The sequence below is a fragment of the Colletotrichum godetiae genome (genome assembly GCF_030913485.1).
Source record: "Colletotrichum godetiae strain CBS 193.32 chromosome Unknown BDP55scaffold_4, whole genome shotgun sequence".
In the NCBI taxonomy this organism is placed as follows: Eukaryota; Fungi; Ascomycota; class Sordariomycetes; order Glomerellales; family Glomerellaceae; genus Colletotrichum; species Colletotrichum godetiae.
The window spans coordinates 568,498-590,656 of record NW_026851252.1 but is presented as its reverse complement, the minus strand read 5'-3'; the positions used below and the strand labels follow the sequence as shown (position 1 = coordinate 590,656).

The following is a 22,159-nucleotide window of genomic DNA, read 5'->3' as shown; positions in this document are numbered from 1 at the left end:
GTGATTCCAGTTGCAAAGCCATGGCTCGTTCAGAGTTCTTCGTTTTCTCTGACTCCCAAGTTCCCTAGACCCACGAGGCGACCCCCATGTTGGACCACTCAGAGCTGCCACCGGGGATCGCCGTCACTATCCGTGGAGCCGTAGAGGCCCTTGGCGTGCATTGGATGCATGCGACTTTTCTCTCTCAAGGCCTCAACTTGCCTAGGCTGGCGGCGTCAGGATGCAGGATGTGTTGGGTGATTTTTATTTTATTTTATTTTTTAAACACAATGGGCTTTTTCTCCCTCTCTCTCCTCTGCTGTCTCTTCTCTGCGGTCACATCATGCATTAGCGCTGGCTCTGAGGCGCTCTCCGTTGATCCAGCCAGGTTCCGGGTCAGACAGCTCAACGACCCTGACATTCCCAAGGTCCCCCCTTCCAATCCCGCCCCAATGGGCCCTGCCATCATCTACCTTAGTACCTTGGCCTGTCGTCACTCATCACTCGTCCGTCTTGGGTCTGCTTTCTCTCTCTTTTAAGATTCTGTTTTGTTTACTTCGTCCCTCCTGCATTTTATGTCTCTGATCAGTCTTTGCATCGCGTCTCTTCAATTAGCCCGTCCTGCACGCCGTCTGCATTCTTGTCGTCAGCGCGCCTCCTCTTCCATCATTCCTCCACGTTGATGAACGAATCCCCACGCTACAAGGTCTGATGGCGTCGGCTTAGCTTCCTCCACCTGATTTTCCCTCCGACGACACTACTCCGTACACACACACTCACCTTAGACTCCCCGGGCCAGTCTCCTCTCCCCCCCCTGTGCCTTGACGTACCCCCTTCTTTAAGCTACCTCACCACTCAATCACTTTCCCGCACCTCAGCCATTGCCCCTCACCAGGCACAGCCAAAAGGCCAATGCGCCCCTACCTACCTTGGACCATCCAGATAAAATAGCTTCTCCTCAATCCTGAAAGGAGCTCAGATCGATTCGCGGGCGCCGTCCGTTTCCCTTGGAAACACCGGCCACAAAGTCAATCCGTACTCTTCTTCTTGCCTGGCCCCGCGCGCGGTGTCTTGCATAGAAGCTACTTTGTTACCTACCTACACCTTACCTTACCTCACTGCTAACAAGTCCGATATCTTATCGCGCTTGCCACCACTTCCCTCCCTGCATTGCATATACATAGCTCTTCCTTACCAGCCTACACGTCTCCTCACTTTTAGACTTTCACCCATCTTTCCCCTCGTCATCCACTACGGACGCTTTCCTTTCCTCTCTCTCACACACATTCGTATTGAGGATCCAATAGCTCCAAGGACGTCCTGCCCGTCATGAACACGGCCACGGTGACGAGCCTTGAGAGCTCAAGCACCACCTCCTCCTCCCTGCGTAACAAGCACAATGGCACTTCCAATGGCAACTCCAACCTCAAGGCCGCCGTCAAGCCGACTACACCCGAGACCAACCGTACGACCGACGAGTTGAGGAGGGCAATTCAAAAGAAATACAGACACGTCGCTGCCGTCCACTCCAAATCCCGCCCATCAACCCTGAGCCATGACTCTAATACAGCCCCGAGCTTCATTGGCTTCAGGAACTTAATGATAATTGTGTTAAGTACGTCCAGCCGATGCCGTACCGGCTTCGATGGCATTGGCTAACCAAGTATAGTTGTCGGTAATCTTCGTCTGATGATGGAGAACATTCAAAAAGTAGGCTCAATGAGGTGTTCCTGATGTGTAGGCCCACGCCACTAACCAGGCATTCGTAGTATGGAGTCTTGATCTGTGTTGGCTGCCACGATTTCCGCCAGCAAGATCTCGCTCTCGGCTTGGGCTTATACCTGCTGATCCCTTGTCATCTGCTCGCCGCGTATCTGATCGAACTGGCCGCCGCCCAGCAAGCAAGGGGCTTGCGGGCGAAATCAAAAGACGGTGCCGCCAGCCCGACAGAGGACCAGCGCTCGAGGTTCAATTCGACCTGGAAGGTCATTGCTTGGATCCATGCCGTCAATATCACCCTCGCTCTGACCGTTACATCATACGTCGTGTACTTCCACATCCACCACCCGTTGATCGGCACTCTGACCGAGCTCCACGCCATCATCGTCTGGCTCAAGACGGCGTCATATGCCTTTACGAACCGAGACCTTCGACATGCCTACTTGCACCCCGTCAAGGGCGAGCTCGCCGCCATGCCCGAAATCTACCAACAATGCCCTTACCCTCAGAACATCTCGATGCACAACCTGGCGTACTTCTGGTGGGCCCCGACGCTGGTCTACCAGCCCGCGTACCCGAGGACAGATAAGATCAGGTGGGTCTTTGTCGCGAAGCGCATGGCAGAGGTGTTTGGTCTTGGTGTCTTTATCTGGTTTGCCAGCGCCCAGTACGCGGCCCCTGTCCTCATCAACTCTCTCGACAAGATTGCGTCTCTGGACGTTCCCAAAATTCTTGAGCGCCTGATGAAGCTCTCGACGATTTCTCTGGTCATCTGGCTCGCCGGCTTTTTTGCACTCTTCCAGTCGTTCCTCAACGCCCTCGCCGAGGTCACCCGCTTTGGTGACCGGTGTTTCTACGAGGACTGGTGGAACAGCGAGAGCCTGGGTGCATACTGGCGACTGTGGAACAAGCCCGTATACCAGTACTTCAAGCGTCACGTTTACTCACCTCTGATCGGCCGAGGATGGAGCCCGAGGGCCGCGCAGCTGGCCGTTTTCTTCGCGTCTGCGGTTCTGCATGAGGTTCTTGTTGGTATCCCGACACATAACATTATTGGTAGGTTGTCCTCTGGGGGCACTCCATCTTCAAATACAGATTGCTAACGGATCATGTAGGTGTTGCCTTTGCGGGCATGTTCCTCCAACTCCCCCTGATTGCCCTTACCACTCCTCTGGAAAAGATGCAGTCTCCCACGGGACGTATGCTCGGCAATTGCATTTTCTGGGTTTCGTTTACCATCCTCGGGCAGCCCTTTGCGGCTCTGATGTACTTTTACGCATGGCAGGCCAAGTACGGCAGCGTCAGCAGGCAAATGGCCTGCAATTCAGTTGCAAGCTCATAATCGGCGAAATCAACGTCAAAGGGAACATGGCGTTGGCCTGGTAATTTTCTATGTACACTACCATCTTTGGGTTTTAGACAAAAACGATAGTTGGCATTTAGCTCAACTGCAACTTTGCTCTCTAGTCGCGTGCTACAAAGGCTGGGAGCCTCACAGAGTGGCGAATCCATGCTACCCGCAAAAGGGAATCATGGTCCCAACACGCTTGCGATAGTCTTCGTAATCCTGCCCAAAGAAGCGCACCAACAGCTCCTCTTCGTGGCGTATCCTCTTTGAGAAGAAGTACCACAGCACAACGGCGTATGCCACCAGGGAAACCACATTCCCCATGACGAGCTGGGTGCCAATGGCCCACCAGAAGAAGCCAAAATATGAAGGGTGCCGAAAGTAGGCGTACACGCCGCCCGTGACGAGGGTGTGAGACTCGGCGCGGTAGTGCTGGACGGTGTGGTTGAAGCTCTGGCCGGCCGTGACCATGGCCGCGGAGCGGACAGTCTGGCCGATGTCGACGAGCAGCAGACCTGTAAGCAGCAACGGGGTGCGGAGGCCAAAGGGTGCCCAGACGCTAGTAGGGAAGACGAGGGTTGTGAGGAGACATTCTGCAAAGGCTGTTGCGTGGGCGATTGCGTAGGCGGGCCAGTTTGCTGTTAGGAGGTAGGCGTGGACTGTTGCTTGGGGCGTGTTGTAGGCTGCTGTTGTGTAGAATTCGAGGAAGTGGAAGAGGGAGAGGGCGGAGAGGAAGAAGGGGAGGCGCCAGAGGGTGGATGAGGTGAAGAGGAGGATGGAGGTTAGAGATAAGAGGCCGAGGGTGAAGGTTGTGCCTAGGAGGAAGGCGCGGAGGGCTATGCCGGCGAGGGATTTTGGTTGGTTTGGGTAGTATTCTTTTCCTGGGATTGGAGGGTCCTGGGGGCGGGCGTCGCTTGGGGGTATGTTAGTTACATGGAAGTCATTGTGGTGGTTGGAAGGGGGATTTTCGGGCTGTTGTGAGGAGAGAGAGCTTTGGTTGTAATGGTGGTGGTGGTCCAATAGGTTTGTGGTTTTGGAGTAGAGGGGGTTCAGGGGCGTGCGTGAAGACATCGCGATGGTGGGGGTCTTGGTGTTGAGGGGCAGGAGTTTCGTGTAGGACTGGGCATTCTTGGAGCTGTCCGAGTACGTCGAGGTTGCAGCCACATTTCCTGGCCTCACTTCATCTCACACCAAGAACAGTACAGGAAAGGACGGGAGAGGGTCGGACATGTGCGGGGAGGAAATGGGGCGAAGGACGGGAGATCGGGGCGGTAGTCTTGTGATATTGATGCCGGGACCGAGAGTGGTGTGGCTGAGTTTGCGGCTGTGGTTTGGAGCAAGGCGAGGGAGGGGAGGGGATGCACAGGAAAGGGAAGGTGATGGCAAGGTAAGTAGACAATTACTTACACCCTACGGAAGGTCGACATGGTTGTGGCTGATTTGCGAGAGACTTCGTTGATCCGATGTTTTTTTCAAGAATTCAGGCAAGGTCGATTGAGCCACTCGGGAGCCCACTAAAGGGAGAAAGCGTCGTGGTGGTGGTGGTGGTGGTGGTGGCCGCGGGATGCGGGATGGGGTGCAAGGGCAGATGCAAGTGTGGCAGAGAGTTTACGTCGTTGCAAGAGAAAAAAAACCACAGAGCCTCAACGAGACGGAACGACGTTGAGACTCGGGAGCGCGCTGTGCTGTGTGTGTCGTGTGTGGCGGGGCAGGCAGGTCCAATTGGCTCTAGCTTCCTTTAACCAGGCGTGCCGTCATTTCCATGCGAGAACCAATGCGAGAGGTGAGTTCCGGCTTTTCCTTTGCAACACAGACGTTTACTTTGCGACGAAAAGAGTGAAAGCTGGAAAAAAGGGAAAGGAAAAGGAAGGGAAAAAAAAACTTGGCAGTGCTGGTAACTCTGTTCGAGTTCAGACCATAGCGTTTCTGTGGCGGTGGGCTTGCGATGGATGGGAATCAGGTACGGAGTAATTAGTACAAAGTAGAAGTGTAAAGGTTGATGTTCGTCAGCCACACACGTGTGTGGAAACGGAGTACCTCGGATTCGTGAACTGCGAGACTCGGATGAGTGAGGTTTGGGTTCCAGGTTCTCTCCCGGTCGTTTGCTGCAATTCTCGGAGGTATTCGAGGAGTGTGCCGTCAGAATCGTGGGGACATGTGGGCGTGAGACGGCACAGACGTTGGATCGTTTTCTGTAGACTTGTGGATAAGGGAAACGCAAGCACCCGAGATACCTACAGAATTAGATGTCGTCCCCCACCTTTTCTCTCCAGCGCTAGTTCTCTCCACCTCAGCCCAGCTAGGAGAGGATACTGAGGTTATTCCCGGGTGTCAGGTCGAAACTGTTTTGTTCAATGGGTTCTTCAGCAGAGCCCCCCTGCCCTACTCAGCGAGGAAGAAGCACAGGGAAGAGAGAGGCACGAAAGAAACAGGATCTGCCAAACAATGTTTGCTGTGCCTGGCAGATACCTAGAGACAGACAGAGAGAATGAGTACGTGTGTCTGATGCACACACAGTTCGACGCGGGTAAGGCCAAGCGCGAGCGCGGGCCGAGTTAAGGGGGGCGGGTGACGCAAGTGCGTGGAGCCCCCGCGGCCTTTTCGATGCGCTTTGAACCTGTGCTGTATGAAGTACGGAGTACATACTGCTAAAATACTGCTCAGTGATGGCAGCTGTCTCTTCTTCCCATTTTGGAGGGGGGGGGGGGGGGGGGGGGAAGCCACTGGGGACTCGGGAGGAGGAGGAGCAGCAGCCAGCAACCAACATGGTCCAGGTCTGGTCCCCTTCTTTTTCCTTTCCCCGTTTACACGTACCTTGCTTCGGGTTCACCGAACCAGATCATCCTCCAGATTCCTCCTAGCTCTGTTTTTTTTTTTTTTTCTTTCCCTTCTTCTTCCTAGCTCCAGTTGCTCCATTGGTCACTTGATCTTTAATGCCTCTTGTTCAGGGTTGGCAGCTCGTGAATTAAACTACCAGACTACTGCCGTAGCTTGACAACGGCCGGCAATTGGCATCCGAGATCGATACGTTACCTCCATACTCCGTACAGATCCTTCTGTTTCTTCTTCTTCTTCTCCCATTGTACAAAAAGTCTTGGGGGCCTACCTTAAGTTTCCATCTGCTTTACTCCAGACGGGCCCTGTCTTCAGTAGAAACAAACACCTTGCTTTCGCTTCTTACACCCATCAATCCCGTTCCTCCTCCCCCTTGTCCTTCTCTGTGGATAACCCTTTTTACTCACCGACAAGTCGCTTGTTTCCACCCCAAATTCCCCTTACCCCCGTTGTGAACTCACCTCACTTTACCTCGCCTTACACAGCTTGGCAAACATAAACACACATCAACCCATAACTCACGTACACAAACATACGCGCGACCGCGCACAAAAGACATATCCCACATGCTCATCCTCCAAGACGTACCCATGGACATTCGCACCATCGATAAGGAAGAGAACAGGAGGCGGATGAGGAATGGCGAGCTCTACTGGGCCTTCACCCCGGACCTCATCGCGGACAGGAAACGCTGCAAAGCCGCCTGCGACAAGCTAAACAATGCTGGCGATGTAAGCCGTCGTACCCTCGTTGGCATGTGGAAAGAGTGAGTTTCTTCTCTGTTTCTTCAGTTCACTATCTCTACACCCCGCCCGTTCTCTGTGCGCGTACCGCCATGTCCCCGCAACGTTGGGTCCAGGCGTGTTTAAGAGCTTTCAAGAGCTTCCCTTATCACAGGTACACCTATGCATTACCTCATGTATACCCAGCACAAGGAGTGAATGAATCTGACTTGAGAACCCACCCAGCATCAACCGGGACACGATCCCTCTCCCTCCGCCACGTCTCCGCCATCACGAGGACGATGCCCTCCTTGAGGATTACCCGTGGATCGATACCCCGATAAAGATGGACTATGGCTACAACGTGAAGTATGTGACACCACCCCCGGACCTCCACAGCCAGGTGAAGCTAATCTCTTACTCACCGCCTCATAGGCTCGGCGAGAATGTTTATGTCAACTCCAACAGCACATGGATAGACACCTGCCTTATTACTGTGGGCGACCGCACCCTCATCGGTCCAAATTGCTCATGTAAGTCCTTCTCTTTCTTCCATACTTGGCCCAGCCGGCTACCCGCGAACGCCCCCTGAGCTGACCTCTCAAAAGTCTACAGCGGCACACATCCGCTGGAACCCCGTCTCCGCAACGGCACCCGCGGGCCAGAATCGGGTAAGCCAATCACCATCGGTGAGGACTGCTGGCTCGGCGGCAACGTCATCGTACTGCCCGGGATCACTATCGGTAAGGGCGTGACCGTCGGCGCGGGGAGCGTCGTGACCAAGGACGTTCCGGATTTCGTATGCGTGGCGGGCAACCCGGCGCGGGTAATCAAGACTGTCGAGCAGTCGCAGCCGACGACAACAAAGCCATCGGACGAAGTGTCGAACAGAATCGTTCCTAGCTCTACTATGTAGTAATGCCTATTTTTTCGTGCCTTGCTTTGCTCTGTGTGTATGTGTGTAAAGGTGTTTGTGTATTCATGCCATATCCGTGTTCAAAGACCACCTTGAATGGTAAAGGACGCAATGATGAGGACGAGGACGTTGATGACACCCCATAATAACGGGATCCAAGTCGACATGGAGAAGAAACCGGCACGGTAAACCGCCGCTAAGCTGTGACACAATATCCAAAGTCAGCCTCTCTCTCTCTCTTTCTCTTCCCTCGTCACCCATATATTGACCTGAATGCCAGAGACGAGACAGAAACTCACATCAGCCCAACAACACTACCCGCGACCAGCGCCTGCACGCCCGATACGATGAGGTACAGCAGCGGCACGGCCCAAATGTACGTCAGGGACCCGCGCTTGTTGGTGTGCATGGCGATGGTGATGGCCGCGGCGCCGAGGTGCACGACGCTGTAGATTATCGTCGTCCATAGCACGGTGAAGCGCCAAATGTCCTCAATATAGAAGAGGCTCCAGCGGTGGTCGGCTGTCAGGTCGCGGAGCTGCCAGTTGATGCTGGGGAACGAGGGCGTCTTGTAGTTTGTCGGCGGGTAGTCGCGCGCCGTCTGCGACATTGCTTCGGCTTTTCGTTCTTGGGGAGGGTCAGAGGTCTGCTCTCGAGTCGGGTTTGAGAGGTTACGGTGTTTCGGGACAATGGTTCGAGATCCTGGACTTTTTGTTCGAGGTGGTTTCGTAGGTTAGTTGTCGATGTAGTTGCAGTTTCGCGCGCGGTGACGATGTTGCTGGGGTTGAGTGGACGATCTTCAGGTGCCAGTTGGGGTCGGCGGGAGGTGTTGCAGGGATGGCGCAGCTTAAGCTCGAGGTGTGGCTTTAGGGCGGTCCCGTCGGTTCTCTAGGTGCCTCGGCAAATGCGCCCGCCCGCCGAAATGTCCTGCTATTGGCACCGGCTTCGATCACATTCACCGGCAACATCAACCCGCCGCATCTCTTTCTTCCACCACCAGCCCCTTCCGTTGTGTATTACACTCCCGTCCCCGTTTGTAGATCATAGTGTATCGAAGCACAACCCGCCGAATGATCGACCGTTCTCGCGAATACGACACGACACGATACGATGCCGGCCGACAGACTCCTCAACACCGTCCTGCAGCTGTACCAAAACGTCCACGATGACCGCAAGACGGACCAGATTGTCGGCTCGACCGTGAACCTCCTCGCCTCCCTCTCGAACCCGCTGAACCTCGGCGTCCTCACCTCCCAGCTCCTCATCGCGCCCGCCATCTGGCACCGCCGCGACGGCCTGCGCACGAGCCTGCGCATCATATCAATCTACAATAGCGCCGCGATACGGGTGCGGCAGAACGAGCTCGATGACGCAAAGGCCTCCGCCAGCAACAATGATTCCCGTATTATCCATACACCTACGACACGGCAGGGCGGTGGACTCGGCAGCGAGACGTGGGTCCGGGCCGTGGTCAAGGGCGCTGACGACCGCTCCAACAGATGGCAGCATCTCCTCGTCCTGACGGGCATTCTGATGGGCATGGAGGGCAACGATAAGCGCTCGCTGTCGCGGGGTCTGCGCAATACCATAGAGGAAGCCGTCGTTACGGCCGCGAACCTCGCGCTGGAGCGTCAGGACGGGTCGTTTGCCTCGGCGTCGATTGTGCTTGCGCTCAACTACGTCTTCCCGTTCCTCTCCGAGTTGCACCAGTCCGCGATCAACTGCAACGCGCTGCTACCCATTACCGTGCTCGCCATCACAGGGGAGGACGGCTTCCAGGATGGTGGGTTCTTGGAGGACATCCGGAGGGACATCAAGCAGAACGGTCCGTTCGTGGAGTGGTCTCCCGCCTCGCCGTCGTTCAGGCTGCAGCAGGCGATGGAGAGCAAGCCGCTGATGGGCGGAATGGGACCTCTATCCCGACTGGCGGCCTTTGCCGTCACAAACGCGACGGACTCTTCAGCTGTGCTCGAGGCGCAGGACTCGCTGCTCGAGTTTGCGCAAAAGCTGTTTCAGCAGTGGCGGCTCAACCCATTGTCGACGGTCGATGCCGCGGACGAGACAGCGCGGCTGGAGCACAATACGCTCGAGGGGACTTGGCCGGTCCTCTGGGGGACGCTCAAGAAGACAATGTACGCCACAGTCGCTGTTCTGCAGTCCATCGTCGGACGTAGTCTTCTTGATCCGCGCATGAGGAACGATGTCATGGGACCCCAGGTCGCGACCAAGTCACTACTCACTCTGAGATTCCTATTCTTCATCTCGTCCAGACACGGAGCCAGCGCGTTTCAGGCGTACACCTTCACCTATCTTACCTCTCTCGACATCCTCGCACGATTCGGAGATGCTGCCGTCTCCTTTCTCACCGAGACAAAGCCCCCTCACGCCGGAGTGGTGCCTCCCGGCCCTCTCGACAGGACACTAGACCTCTTTTACCTCAACGTCGCCGAGCACCTGCCCCTCAACATGCCCACAGAAGCCTGCGACGCTCTCATCGTAAGGCCAGCGACAGCCTACCTCACCCACACCGGCGCCCTCACAGCGTCCACAGTCGAGCTCTTCGAAGCAGCCCACAGCGCCGTCCTCTCGGTGCTCTCGTGCCCGCACAACAGCTCCCTGACCGTCACCCTCGTCCCCTTTTACATCGACGCCCTCTTCGCCTCGTTCCCGGCCCAAATCTCCACCCGGCAGTTCCGCGTGGCCTTCAAGACGGTCATGCAGATCGTCTCGCCGCCCTTCCCCATCTCCCTCGCGGAGCCGCAGCTCTCCGAGACGCTCCTCGAAATGGTGCGCTTCAAGACGCTGAGCGCGGTCACGGCGCCGCTTCCCGCCACGCATGACGCCCTCGCGCAAGCCGAGAAGGGCCTGACGGAGACGACATCCGAACAAGAGGTCGTCTCGGAGCAGAGCTCGCTCGTGCTGACGCTGGTGGACTCGCTTCCGTTCCTGCCGCTGCCGCTCGTCGAGGACTGGTTGACGCTGACGGCGCAGGCGATGAATGAGATTGCGGACCCGGCCGTGCGGCGGCCTGTGAGGGACCGGTTTTGGGAGGTGCTGGTGAGTGGCGAGATGGATGTCGAGAGGGCTACGATTGGGGTTGCGTGGTGGACTACCAAGGGCGGGCGGGAGCTTGTTGTCGGGAGGGATCAGATGCAGCAGCAGCAGCAGCAGATGCCGTTGATGAGTGGTGCGATTATGGATGAGAGTAAGTCGAGTAGGCTGTAATACTGGTAGAGAAGCGTGTGGCTTGTTTTTGTGTATATTTGAGCGGCTATGAGGTTACATGTCATGTAGAATGAAGAATAATATGAGGGGCGGGGGCTAAAACCCTCAAGACTGTCGACTCCGAATTTTACAATCATCTCATCTGTGACCTCTCAAGCAAGTGCTCCTTCCCTTAGAAGGGCGTCATCTACACATACACGACCCTGATCTAGTATTGAGTCTAGTAACTGGCGAGGAGGTTGAAGTATGTGTTTATAAGCCTTACATCCCCCACATCCCCCAGAATAAGTTCTTCGAAATGGACAGCTATCACAGACCAGAGGCACTACATTCATTGAACTGATGTTCCGTATTTGTATCTCGCCGGTCGTACACAATCGTGTACCGCCAACTTTCTGCTTCCGTAGTCCTCCCAATAGTCCTGGTTTTGCATTGTTGTTTCCCACGTGTCAGGTTGCCTTCCGTGTTCTCGACTCGATGCTTATGGTACGCATGATATGTTCTTGATCTCCAGAATCCAATTCTTGACAAGCAGGGAAACCTGCTTTCCAGTGGTTAACAACAAAGATCAGGCTGAAAATGGTCTATTTACACTCACCAAGGTAATCCCCAAAAGGAAAGGCTCAAAAGACGCAAAAAGAGAGCAGCAAACCCGGGTGGGGGGGTTGCCAGCAAGCAAGCAACACATCTCATCGAAAGCAAGCCGAAGAGCCACGAAAGGTGCCACACATACACTCAATGAGGCACCACAGGTCCATACCACGCCTTCAACTGCATAATGACTCTCAGCGCATCATCAAACACCCAAAAGTGCGTCTCGAAGCGGTCGCTGTCGAAGAAGCTGTCGGCGTCAGGCATGAGCGGGTCTTTGGACGCCCTGATGAGGCGCGAGATGAGGGCCTTGAACATGGTCGTCTCCTCGTCCGTCAGGGGGTTGGTGAAGAAGGAGCGGGCGCCGCCGAGGAGCCGGGTGATGAGGATGCGTTCCTGGCGGGTGATTCCTGGGGCGTCGGAGAGGATTTCCGAGGGGCCGGCTCTGGCGGCGTTGGCTCTGGTTTTGGTCTTCATTGCCAGGCAAGGTAGAGATGGTTGATGTGTGTGTTTGGGTTGAAGTGATGCTTTTTGAGGTGGGTTGTGATGGGTTGTGAGTGATGATGTTAGTGAGGTCAAGTTAGGTAGGTAGGTAGAAGCCAGCGATGGGGGATAAAGAGGTGTTGTAGGAGTTCGCAATCTGGTTGTCGTTTGAGAGGTGAATCCCCTTTGGTGAGGCAGAGAGAAAAAAAGGTGAAAAGCGTGATAATTACCTGAAGTTCAAAGAGGAAGGACCGACTATGGGCTATGCGCACACTTCACCCTTCTCTCCCATCTGAATAACCAGCTTATGTGTGTGTATTCCTGTCGAGACCTGATAACTTGACTTTTCTGTTCACGTGGTCGATCTTGCATTCATATATTAGCTGCCAGTGCTGTCCGACAGGATTCGACTGATTTAAGTAACTTGAAGGTCATATGTAACCGAGAAGCTTCTTTGAGAAGTTCGTCACGTGCGCAAGTAGGTCTCTTCAGCCTGACAATGTTTGAATTCACTGCCTGCTCGACTGTACCTGGTTGATAATTGTGTGTAGCAAGCTGTCTGCTTGAATAGCATGCTTGGCTGGAGAAAGTTATTGGAACAGAGTGAAGTTACAACGGATACACAATCTTGCAAGCATGTTACATTGAGTGTGGGCGGATCAGTTCTCATATTTGTCAATATCTGCCAACCATGAAGTTAGGACTTGGTAGCTGATCATCAGGTGTGCTTCAGTCCCACAGCACCTGATTGGTGCTTGGTGGCAGAAAACATCTGTTCTGTACCTGAGTGCTCATCTCATCCATCTAGAGAGATGGGTGTTATGCCTTCTCGTATATAGGAAGAACGTGTACTACCAAGGGCACTATGAGAAAGAAGCCGAGCAGTTATCCATTGAATTCAGAGACATAACGCGGAAGACATTACTATGAGTCGCGATGGATGTCGACGATTGGTTGACTTTATATCATTTGTTCTCGAAGTCACTCGCATCTGAAAGAGATGTATCTCTAAGTCTGTCCCTCATGTGGACATAAGTACTTCAGCTGGCCCGGGTCTGAGCCGAGAGGTTTAGCAGCGTAATACCAGGTCTGCGGTAGTCGGCGCGGATCAACAACTTGAAACCTTACACCGGATCAACAGGAGCTCGTCTGACCTCATCAGTAAATGAAGATGCCGGGCCATATGTACCAAGAAGCGCTGCGATCTAGGACCGTTACTTGGACACCTTGAGATACTACTTCTACCACTTTCATGCCCAAGATAGCTTGTGTTTGTTTGTTACCTTATACCTCGAACAGCAATAGTCTGCTGAGGCTCGATAACTCCATTCTCATTTCTGGGCCGTCTAGCTTAACAGACAGGAGACATCTGGCGAATTTGGTTGATAAAACAGGAACTTGAGACGGTCAGCACATTCAACCACGAAGGTAGTTGGACGAGAGGATGAAGAACATTTGGTTTGAAACCTCTTTCGAGAACTAATCAATGGTCACTCTTCATGGATCTCCTGCAGGGTGATAATCCTATAACAGCTGTTCCCACGCCGGTATCACCCAAGCAGCATGACTAAATTACAACCTCAGCTCTCACATGCGAATGCATGTCACTAACTCACGTCTCCCAGGTCAGGCTGCATAACAGATGTGTAAATAAGAGACGCGGACTCAGCCCAGCGCGAAACCATAACTCCATTTCTTGCTCCCTGAGTCTTTGTCTTCTAATCCACCGCCAAAAAGAATGACCGGAACACCAACCAACAAAAGATGAGCTTCGAGAAACATCAAAAGATTTGGTGTTCCGACACCGAGAGTCGAACTCGGATCTCTCCGGGACTTTGAATCATTTGATTGATTGAAAGCGGAGTATGCTAACCGCTACACCATGCCGGATTGAATTTTGAGAGTCAACAATCAATCTATGAAGGTTAGGCAATATCTGTGATTGGTTGTGCTGTTACTAGGATGACTAGCGTCATGTTGGAGTCGGTTTGGAACCTCAGGTATAGGACGTGCATTGACAGCGCGGTTCTTTTCCGTAATTATTCCTCAGACGGCTCTGAATTGCTTAGTTTCTGGACAAATTTAATGGCGGCTATGTTCGTGATGACTCGAGCGTAAAGCTGAATCTGTTGCAAGTTTCCACAGTCTACGGAGTAGTTGAGAGTTGCTGGTCGCAGTAAATGGACAGGGTTCACACAGAGAAACCATGGTTAGCATTGAGCCGCCAATGCACCGAACCCTCGTGGTTAGAGAGAGTCGACCGTACTTCGTAGCCGTACACAGTTGAGAACTCAAAAAGACGTTGAAAAATTGCCCGACATGCCACCGACTCCCTCACTCACTTTCCCTTTCCTCGAAACATCGATTGTCATGACTTTGACTCGCTCAACGTCAAACCCATCACGAGCAGAGCCAAACACAATGCCCTGGCCCGAAGAAACGAAAAGGATTTGAGCAGATTTTCCCGAACCATCTCTCTATGTCCCACGGTACGGACCAGGTTTCACATTGGGGTGGTGTCACTGGGTGTGTGTGTGTGTGTGTGTTGCCCAAAGATTGATAACATCGGACGCGGCGGCATCGACACTTCTTGGCAAAAAGCCGGATGTAGTCCGAACGCTTATTTGTGAGGCATCATGCCAAGCATCGCGACGTGACAAAGGTTCCCATGGAATGCCAAATGTCTAATTACCTACTGCAGTCTGCAGGCTTTCATGATCCCCTTGCCCGGAGCCCTCTCCGCAACGCCCCGAAGATCACGATCTCGCGAACCTTGAAGGGTATCTTTGTTCGTACCTGGGCTTTGCGATCCTCGTCACCTCGTCACCTGACTGAGCGACGTAACCGCGCTGCAGTCTAGACTATTGACTGCTGCACGTCGTGTTTGCGATGACCGTTGTAGTACTACACTACGTGCCAGGTGCTGATATGAGCAGCAGCGGCCGGCGGCCAGCTACCCCCCTCCCACATACCTCGACTAGCTTGACCCAAAGAGGCAATGAAACGACAAGACTTGCATCTGAAGGAATCCCCCCTCCCCATGTTCCATTCTCCACCACCGCGGTCCACCAGGGAAGAGAGCACAAGAGGCACAGAGGGAGCGCCCCGCCCTAGGGCTTCGCGTACCAAGCACGGGATGGGATGAATTACGTTGCAGGAAACTGGGAAGAAAGGAGGGAAGGGAACGTGGGAAGAGAGTGCAACAGAATGAGACGCGGCGAAAGGCCCTTTTGGCTTTTGTGTCAGACCATTGGCTTTCCGATGTTCGGATGCCGCGGCGAACGATGGCAGGACCGCGCTGCGCGGAAATGCTCCGGAACTCGGAGACTAAGAGGACTTGGCAACTTGCCCGGTTTCTCTCGAGACTAGAAGTTTTCTAGAACATGGAAGCCTCATGGGCCCCACTCTTTATTCTGCTCAGGTACGTATCAGGGCTCGGACCACCTGGACCCCCGATCCGACGCCAGGACCAATTCGTCCAGACGGTCACCTGAACGGAGCCACCAAATGAGGTGAGAGAGGAGAGACTTTCTTCGACGGTCAACCGACCACCGTGTTCACGGACGACAGACGACGGACGATGCAAATGCCTTACTGCACTTGCACGGTCTGATCGACTGCCAACTCAACAAGTCGTTCGCGGCCGACAAGTCTTGGCTCCCTTTCTGGTGACGGTGTCCCGACCTTTGGCGAAAAGACGAACTTTGGCGGCTATATTCGAAAAGTCAGACGATGTCGGACCAGCCGCCAACCCAAAGAGTCGGAGTGCGTCAAGCGTTGGAGGTTTTTTTTTTTTGGAGAACATCTCCAAGCATGACGGAGGGTTGGAAAAATATTTCAACATCGCAGCAATCAGCATGAACGAAGGTGTGACGAAACGCCGCCGCCGCCATTGCCCTCTCCCGAATGCTCGGGTCCTGCCGTAACAATGAGAGGCGTGCGTTTTGTCTTGGATGGGTAACAAAACCGTACGGATACATTTATTGGCCGCCAATTTTTCTCTCTCTCTCTCTCTCCCCCAAACCTTTCCCACACCAGGAAAGACCACCACACCAACTTCAACCGCCTTCGACCTGCTGTGGCCTGCGTCACGACTGGAAAGAGGGGCGCTCCGCGGAGATGCAAATTCTGCATTCTCAAGGATCTGAGGCAGGCATCCATTAGTGTGGTCGCTAACGTTACCTTACCGCGTAGTCTCGCAGGGATAGCGTCCAAATGTCGCTAGGCCTTTTGGGGCCCTTGGGGCTGCCGATTCGTGCCAATCTGTGCTGCAAGCCTGCAAAACGCTTTCAGGGCTGTTACGGCACTTCCCAATGCTGCCCGTCGCTGATCATCGCATCGGTACCGCCGTGCTCGAAGCCCAGGTGTGATGCCCACGCTTAGACTGCCCACCAAAGGCTTCAGCCTTCAGCCTTCAGCCTTCAGGTCGTGGGGGGAAAGGATGCCAATCTAGCAAATGCTCGTTGTGCCTTGTCGAAGCCCCCAACTGGCGATCGTCAGCTGGGGTACGGATAGGTTTTTCGATGCTTCTTATCTTCAATTTCCATGGGGGGTTCCCAAATCACGCATCTCAGCCTCATTCCGACTGGACAACCAACTCGGAAATATCTACGCAGCTTTTCTCGCAACGACCGACAGGCACCCTTTGTTTTATTGACAGCCATCGAAACGTTCCTAACGTTTCGCCAGCTAGAGGTACATCTGGCGCAGGTACCTCCAAAATGCCACACTGGTGAAGGGGCGTTGGCCTTTTGGTGTGTGTGAGTGTGCCGCGCAACTGGACTGGACAGCAACAGGTCTGAGGTTGGAGCTCTCCGCCGCCCGGATGTCTGGCTGGAGCTCAGGTGATCTGAAAATTTGATCGATTGCGAACGTGGCTCCGCTCCTGTTCAAAGCCCGGCCCCAGCTTCGTCTGATGACCCCAAAGCCCAGCGAGTGCGACCAGTCGCCAGCGACGCTGGCCTGCCGCGAGGCACGCCTGGCCCTGGGACGTTCTACGTCTGGAAGGGCTGGTGAAATGACCTCTTTTCCTTTGCGCCAAGGATGGTCGTGGTGATGCCTCAACCGTGGTTCAATGACAGAACCAGTCTGTGTCACTTGGTCTTGCGTGGTCGTGTTGACGATTTTTTTGGCTACGCAGGGAAATGCCTGTGGAGCATCTCCGAATCGGAGTGTGGGAGATTGGTACTGATGGAAGTTTAACATTGCATCACTGTTTGAATTCGTTCATCTGCGACCATCGCAATCCGCGACCGCCAGCCTCGAACGGTGGACCTGAGCAGATAGGTCAAATAGCGGGCAAATGCATCTTGCATCACGATGCATTTTGAGTAGCCGTACCCCGTATTCCGTACCGCCGCCCCCTTTCTTACACGCGACTATGGATCCTCGATTCCAGTTTGCTGGATGACCTTGGCCTTCGGTATCAGGTTGGCAACCACACAACCGCATCAACTTACGGATATTGACCATGTCTGTCATGAACGCAACCGCAAAGCTCACGTCTCCGAGTCAGCAGTTAGTTTCCTTGGAGCAGGCGTTGCGTTGCACGTCTAGGCTTGGCAAAGTGTGCCGTATTCGAACCTTGCCGCAACGATCCGAAGAGGACGACCTTTTTGGGGGTGTCGTGACGGTGATTGGGGGGCAAGGTTCCCCAACATGACCCCTTCCCTGAACCCCGACTTCAATAGTTGAATAGAGGAGATGGGAGCCAAAAGAGCCAAGAAATGGTGCGGGCAGGTCCTGGTCAGACGGCACGGGACCTCGAATTACTTCAGGAACGGTGATGAGAGTCGAGGACTCAAGCTTTTAGTGGTGGTCACTGGTCAACTCGTCAAAGGAACGAGGCTGCCCGGCACAATATCGCGTAGGGCGCGATGAACAGCTCAACAGCCACATCCTCCTGGTCTCCTGCTCACAGACGCTTTCCAAAGACTTCAGACCAGTGGTTGTCGGTCACATCCTTGGCCTTGGATGGAAAGATGGAAAGGAGGTTCTGGACCAATAATTGCCCACTTTACAGGATGAGGCAAGTGCCTTGGTTTCTGGCCCAGCTTCCCACCTTTTTTCCACGGGACGAATTGCTCATGTCAATGCTTCATGTGCCACAAAAACATGCCAGTTGGGAACTTGGCCGGGGTGTGTGTGGTTCTGGAGCAGTGGAGGGGGCCGCTTTCTAACAGCTGGACAGCAAAAGTGACCTCCAACCAAGTACTCCGGGTGCCCGTCCTTCTCCAATGCTAATGCCATAGCCATATAACCAACAAGAGTCCCACCCCGGGTGCAGATTGTTGGCAGGAAAGGGTTTTGAAAAGCTTTTCTGGCCTTCCCAAACGATCTCATACATCATTGAACTTGACCACTAGGCTCTGGTCCTTGGATATAAGACACCTGATCTGCGAGAAATCCCAAAAAGGGATACACAGGCACATCGCAACGCCGTTGAAATCCGAACGAGCCGTCAACAAGACTACAACCAAACGAACGACGGGAGGCCGAGACAGCGCTACGGCGACATCGCGCAGCAAGCCATCACCACGCCCAGAGGGAAGAGACACAGACGCACAACTATCCGTACCTACCTCTACGACCCCCCCTCCCCTTCCACTTCCCTTCCCCTTCCCTCCACCGTGAGCGTGAGAAGCGGGGTTTAATTGAGCTGGCGCAGCATCCGCGCAACTTGCCCAGCGAACTGCATCGTCGTTGGAGCTGAGCTCGGAAAGCTGAGGCGAGGGGCGCGAGGCATCGATTGGGGAAGGCTTTTTGCAGCAATCCATCCACCAGCACCAGGCCCGAGTTGTCTTTCCTGGCCCCCCTTTCCCTTGTTGGGTTACCTTCACCTTCGGAGCGACATTCGTCCCATTGAACTCTCATCCATCCATCCTTCGAGCATCATCGTCTCGTGCTTGCTGGCTGTTCGTTGTCGAAGGTGCCACAACATATTGGCCCAGCTGCGTTTGGATCGTCGAAGTAGAGAAAGAGGCAACATATTCTGCCACCACACACCCTTCATCGTTCGTCGTCTGCTGCTGCTGCTGCTGCTCACCCGATCCTCTTTTCTCTCTTGGTTTCGCCCTCTCACGTTGTCGGAGCATCCACCACCACCAACCCAACTCTGCCAGCCACTCAGTTCTCACGACTGTGTGTGTGTGGTCTAGAGAGATCATCACAACCAGTTACAGAGACCCTAGGGGAAGAGAGAGGCTTGACCCTCACCCATACGGATTGAACATCTGGTTGTCTGTGTGTCTGCACAGCATCTGCACCAAAACGTGGGGAAGACCGTGGGAGAGAACCAAGACACACAAACCGCAAGAAAAAGAGAAGAGACAAGCAGGTCCCATCCTGTCAGGCTGCGTGGACGTTGTGAAGCAGAACATCCCGTCCTTTTTAACAGGAACAACGACCCGGTCAAGCTTGGCCTACAGCCTGTTCCCCACACACCCCCTCGTTCCCTCTCTGTCTCTCATAGTCGGAAGTCTTCTCCTCTCTCTCAAGAGGGACACTCGCACGTATCCCGTACTCACACCCCCCTCCTCCTCATCCTCCTTGAATCCCCTCCATCCCCACCGTCTCTTCTCACAGTCACCAGTCACCCATCCATCCATCCCTCATCCCTCACCCCTCTCCGCTCGTCGCTGCACGCCCACTCCCACGCCGGCGGCCCTGCTCGGTGGTGTCTGGCAAGCCGCAAAGTCTGGGTCTAGGCGAATGGCTGGAGTGCGCCCCCCTTCAAGCTGCCAGTTTATTATCATTACATAAAAGACCGCCGCTCTCTTCCATTTCCTTACACACTGCAACCTCTCATCGCTGCGTCCCTTATCTCTGGGCTGCCAAAAACAAGCTGTCAAAGATTCAACTGAAGCTCAATTGCGCCCGCTTGGATGCCTTTCCCCCCAGTCACAGTCTCAGCAGCGCACCGCTCCGTACCTTATCTCGCGGCTGTTTAGATTCTCCCACCCTTCCAAGTCCCTCTCTACCACGCTGGCGGTTTCGCCCCAATTCCCGTGCGGGCGCTCGTAGGCGCCACTGGCAACTTCTCCCCCGGATATCCCTTTTTCGGGCAATTTTTTACGACCCCGTCCCTGCTTGTCATCTCTTTTGCGCCCGCAACCACGCGCGAGAAGTGCCAAACACCCATACAACGATCACTTCCAGAACATCGTAGGGCTGGGAGTGTGGAACACGCGACGTCACAACGGCGTCCTGTCTACAGATCCAGATCCAGATCCTCCCGTAGCTGCTTGCGCTTGCTGCCGCTGCCGCTCACGCTGCCGCCGCCGCCGAGACGCCGACCGGCAACCTGCCTCAACCCCCGGACCAGATAAGGCATGGCAGATAAGATGTCCATCGACAACAAAGATCCCGTCAAGGAGGATACTCCAGAGACCGTGGGTTCTAGTCCCGAGGGCGAACATCAGCCTGCGCCTAATGGCACTTCCAACAATGCCAATGGTGCTGCCGAGGGCCAGCAACCAAAGCGAAAGGGCGGCCGTAAGCCTGTGAGTAACTCACTCTTTTCCCCTCATTGCATCTCAGCATCAACTTCGCTCAAGTGTGCGACCTTTTTGTGTGTTCGGTGCTGTCTATCAACACCATAACTTCCCCAGACTTTCGTCTGTGTCACACAATCTTAAGGTTTCACCTTGGACGAAACCTTGTTTGGTCCTATCTCAACTCCCGCCCGACAGGAAGGCTAACTGTTTACCCCAAGATCTACGCCACGTCCGAGGAGCGTAAGCAACGCAACCGCCAGGCTCAAGCTGCCTTCCGCGAGCGTCGCACAGAGTACATCAAACAGCTTGAGGAAGCCATCCGCGTTCATGAGTCCAACCTGCACAACCTCCAGGCCGCTCATCGGACTGCTGCCGATGAGTGTTTGATGCTGCGCTATAAGAACTCCCTATTGGAACGTATCCTCTTGGAGAAAGGTACGTCGACACGCCGTCAATTGATTGAGGGTTATTTGGTATTAACAGTCTATCAGGCATCGATGTTCAGGCTGAGCTTCGTGCTAAAACTGGCAGTCCCAACTTGGGGCCGACTCATGCTCCTCAGAACATGGTCCAACCACCACCTATCCAGCGAGCCATTTTGAACCGACATCACCAGTCTCGCCGATCCAATTCGAGCATCGCCCCGAAACTGGAGCCCGGCATCAGCACTCTGCCTCCGCCAATTCAAGCAGCTCACTCTGCTGCTTCTCCAAAGGGACGGCCCACCCCTTCATCACACTCCAACTCGCCAACAAACACGGCACCGTATGGCGGCCAGCAAGCGCTTTCACCAGCAGCCTCTGACCACGGCTCGCTTCGTCCTGGCATGGCACCGTCCATGAAGTCTCAGCTCAGCCCCATGGGTCCCATGAATCCGGCCGCTCGAGCTCACATGATGTCCGGCGGCCCTCCTCGCGTTGGCAACAATGGTTCTTACTACCCAACACCTGGGTTCCAGAACCACATTGAGCAGCTAGGTAAGTCAAGTAGCCCTCTCCATTCGTGAATCTCGCCGTCTTATTCCTAACACCAAGCTCAGAACAAGAGTATGATGCTCCTGCGGACATGATCGAAGACTCCGAGATCGACACCCCGAGCGGACCTGGTCCATATCCCAACGGCTTCTCCGGCGACGCACCACAGCACATGATGACTTCGCCAAACTCCGTTGGTCCCGGTCACGGTCAGCACATGGCGTCTCAGGCTGAGCCTCCACAACCTGCCCACACGATACAGGGTGCATACCCTTCCATGACGCAACTCTTGGATACCGGCATCGACTGGGATCCCTTTGGACTGAGCGCCAGTATGGCTTTCCCATCACAATTCTCTTTCGATACCAGCAACATGCGGTAACCCTACGCCCCCTCGGTGAAAGAATCGAATTCATCGAAACCTGCACTGGACGGGGATTGTTGTGATCAAAGAGGAGGATTTGTCCAAATATGTTTCATCAAGGCCTACATGGTCGCTGTCTTGGTTCAAAAAAAAAAAAAAAAGAGAAAAAGATAAATTAATCATGTGAAAATGGGAGGTTTGCGGGGAGGGAAGAAAACTCGATACCCGAGACGACACGACATCAGCATTCGGACGGCGAGATTGTTTTCTGGGCGAAGCCTACAGCGGCGTCCTTAACTACAACATCAGCGAGGGGAAACAAAAATTTTCAAGGTGGCTTTCAATACCCGCGCCGTGCGGTCATCTACGGGGAAATGCGATCACGACATAAAAAAGTTACCAACAAAATCATTTGTCTCTTTCGAAATACGGACAGTCAGAACCGGGCGGCGGAAATACCCCACGGGAGGTTAGGCGGCCTGCAGTACTCGTCTCTTTTTCAAATGTT

At 54.3% G+C, this 22,159-nt stretch overlaps 6 protein-coding genes and 1 non-coding gene across 7 annotated transcripts; 3 read left to right on the top strand and 4 right to left on the bottom strand.

Annotated features, from left to right (window-relative positions):
* Window positions 1-1,308: 1,308 nt before the first annotated feature.
* BDP55DRAFT_541697 (MBOAT family protein) lies at window positions 1,309-3,040 on the top strand (the record flags this gene model as incomplete). Its single annotated transcript, XM_060568245.1, has 4 exons — window positions 1,309-1,594; window positions 1,649-1,689; window positions 1,749-2,758; window positions 2,794-3,040. 4 exons carry the CDS (start codon window positions 1,309-1,311, stop codon window positions 3,038-3,040), a joined length of 1,584 nt encoding a protein of 527 aa, XP_060435002.1.
* On the bottom strand, window positions 3,032-4,952 carry BDP55DRAFT_260565 (isoprenylcysteine carboxyl methyltransferase). The gene is made up of 2 exons (XM_060566339.1): window positions 4,454-4,952; window positions 3,032-3,959 (listed from the first exon to the last, which is right to left on the bottom strand). Exons 1-2 carry the CDS (start codon window positions 4,471-4,473, stop codon window positions 3,212-3,214), a joined length of 768 nt encoding a protein of 255 aa, XP_060435001.1. The 5' UTR covers window positions 4,474-4,952; the 3' UTR covers window positions 3,032-3,211.
* A 2,647-nt stretch (window positions 4,953-7,599) lies between these two features.
* BDP55DRAFT_723913 (uncharacterized protein) lies at window positions 7,600-8,129 on the bottom strand (the record flags this gene model as incomplete). The annotated part of the gene is made up of 2 exons (XM_060578815.1): window positions 7,600-7,720; window positions 7,819-8,129. The coding sequence occupies 2 exons, from the start codon at window positions 8,127-8,129 to the stop codon at window positions 7,600-7,602; spliced, it is 432 nt and encodes a 143-aa protein (XP_060435000.1).
* Window positions 8,130-8,466: 337 nt separating this feature from the next.
* On the top strand, window positions 8,467-10,890 carry BDP55DRAFT_646621 (peroxin 8). The gene has a single exon (XM_060573720.1). The coding sequence runs from the start codon at window positions 8,630-8,632 to the stop codon at window positions 10,742-10,744; it is 2,115 nt and encodes a 704-aa protein (XP_060434999.1). The 5' UTR covers window positions 8,467-8,629; the 3' UTR covers window positions 10,745-10,890.
* A 363-nt stretch (window positions 10,891-11,253) lies between these two features.
* BDP55DRAFT_260534 (uncharacterized protein) lies at window positions 11,254-12,253 on the bottom strand. The gene is made up of 2 exons (XM_060566338.1): window positions 11,343-12,253; window positions 11,254-11,288 (listed from the first exon to the last, which is right to left on the bottom strand). Exon 1 carries the CDS (start codon window positions 11,810-11,812, stop codon window positions 11,480-11,482), a length of 333 nt encoding a protein of 110 aa, XP_060434998.1. The 5' UTR covers window positions 11,813-12,253; the 3' UTR covers window positions 11,254-11,288; window positions 11,343-11,479.
* Window positions 12,254-13,614: 1,361 nt separating this feature from the next.
* On the bottom strand, window positions 13,615-13,708 carry BDP55DRAFT_t47. Its single transcript has one exon. It is a non-coding gene; the product is annotated as a tRNA-Glu (tRNA).
* Window positions 13,709-20,053: 6,345 nt separating this feature from the next.
* Window positions 20,054-21,847, top strand: BDP55DRAFT_260440 (uncharacterized protein). Its single transcript, XM_060566337.1, has 4 exons — window positions 20,054-20,319; window positions 20,532-20,748; window positions 20,805-21,290; window positions 21,353-21,847. Exons 1-4 carry the CDS (start codon window positions 20,149-20,151, stop codon window positions 21,667-21,669), a joined length of 1,191 nt encoding a protein of 396 aa, XP_060434997.1. The 5' UTR covers window positions 20,054-20,148; the 3' UTR covers window positions 21,670-21,847.
* Window positions 21,848-22,159: the final 312 nt, after the last annotated feature.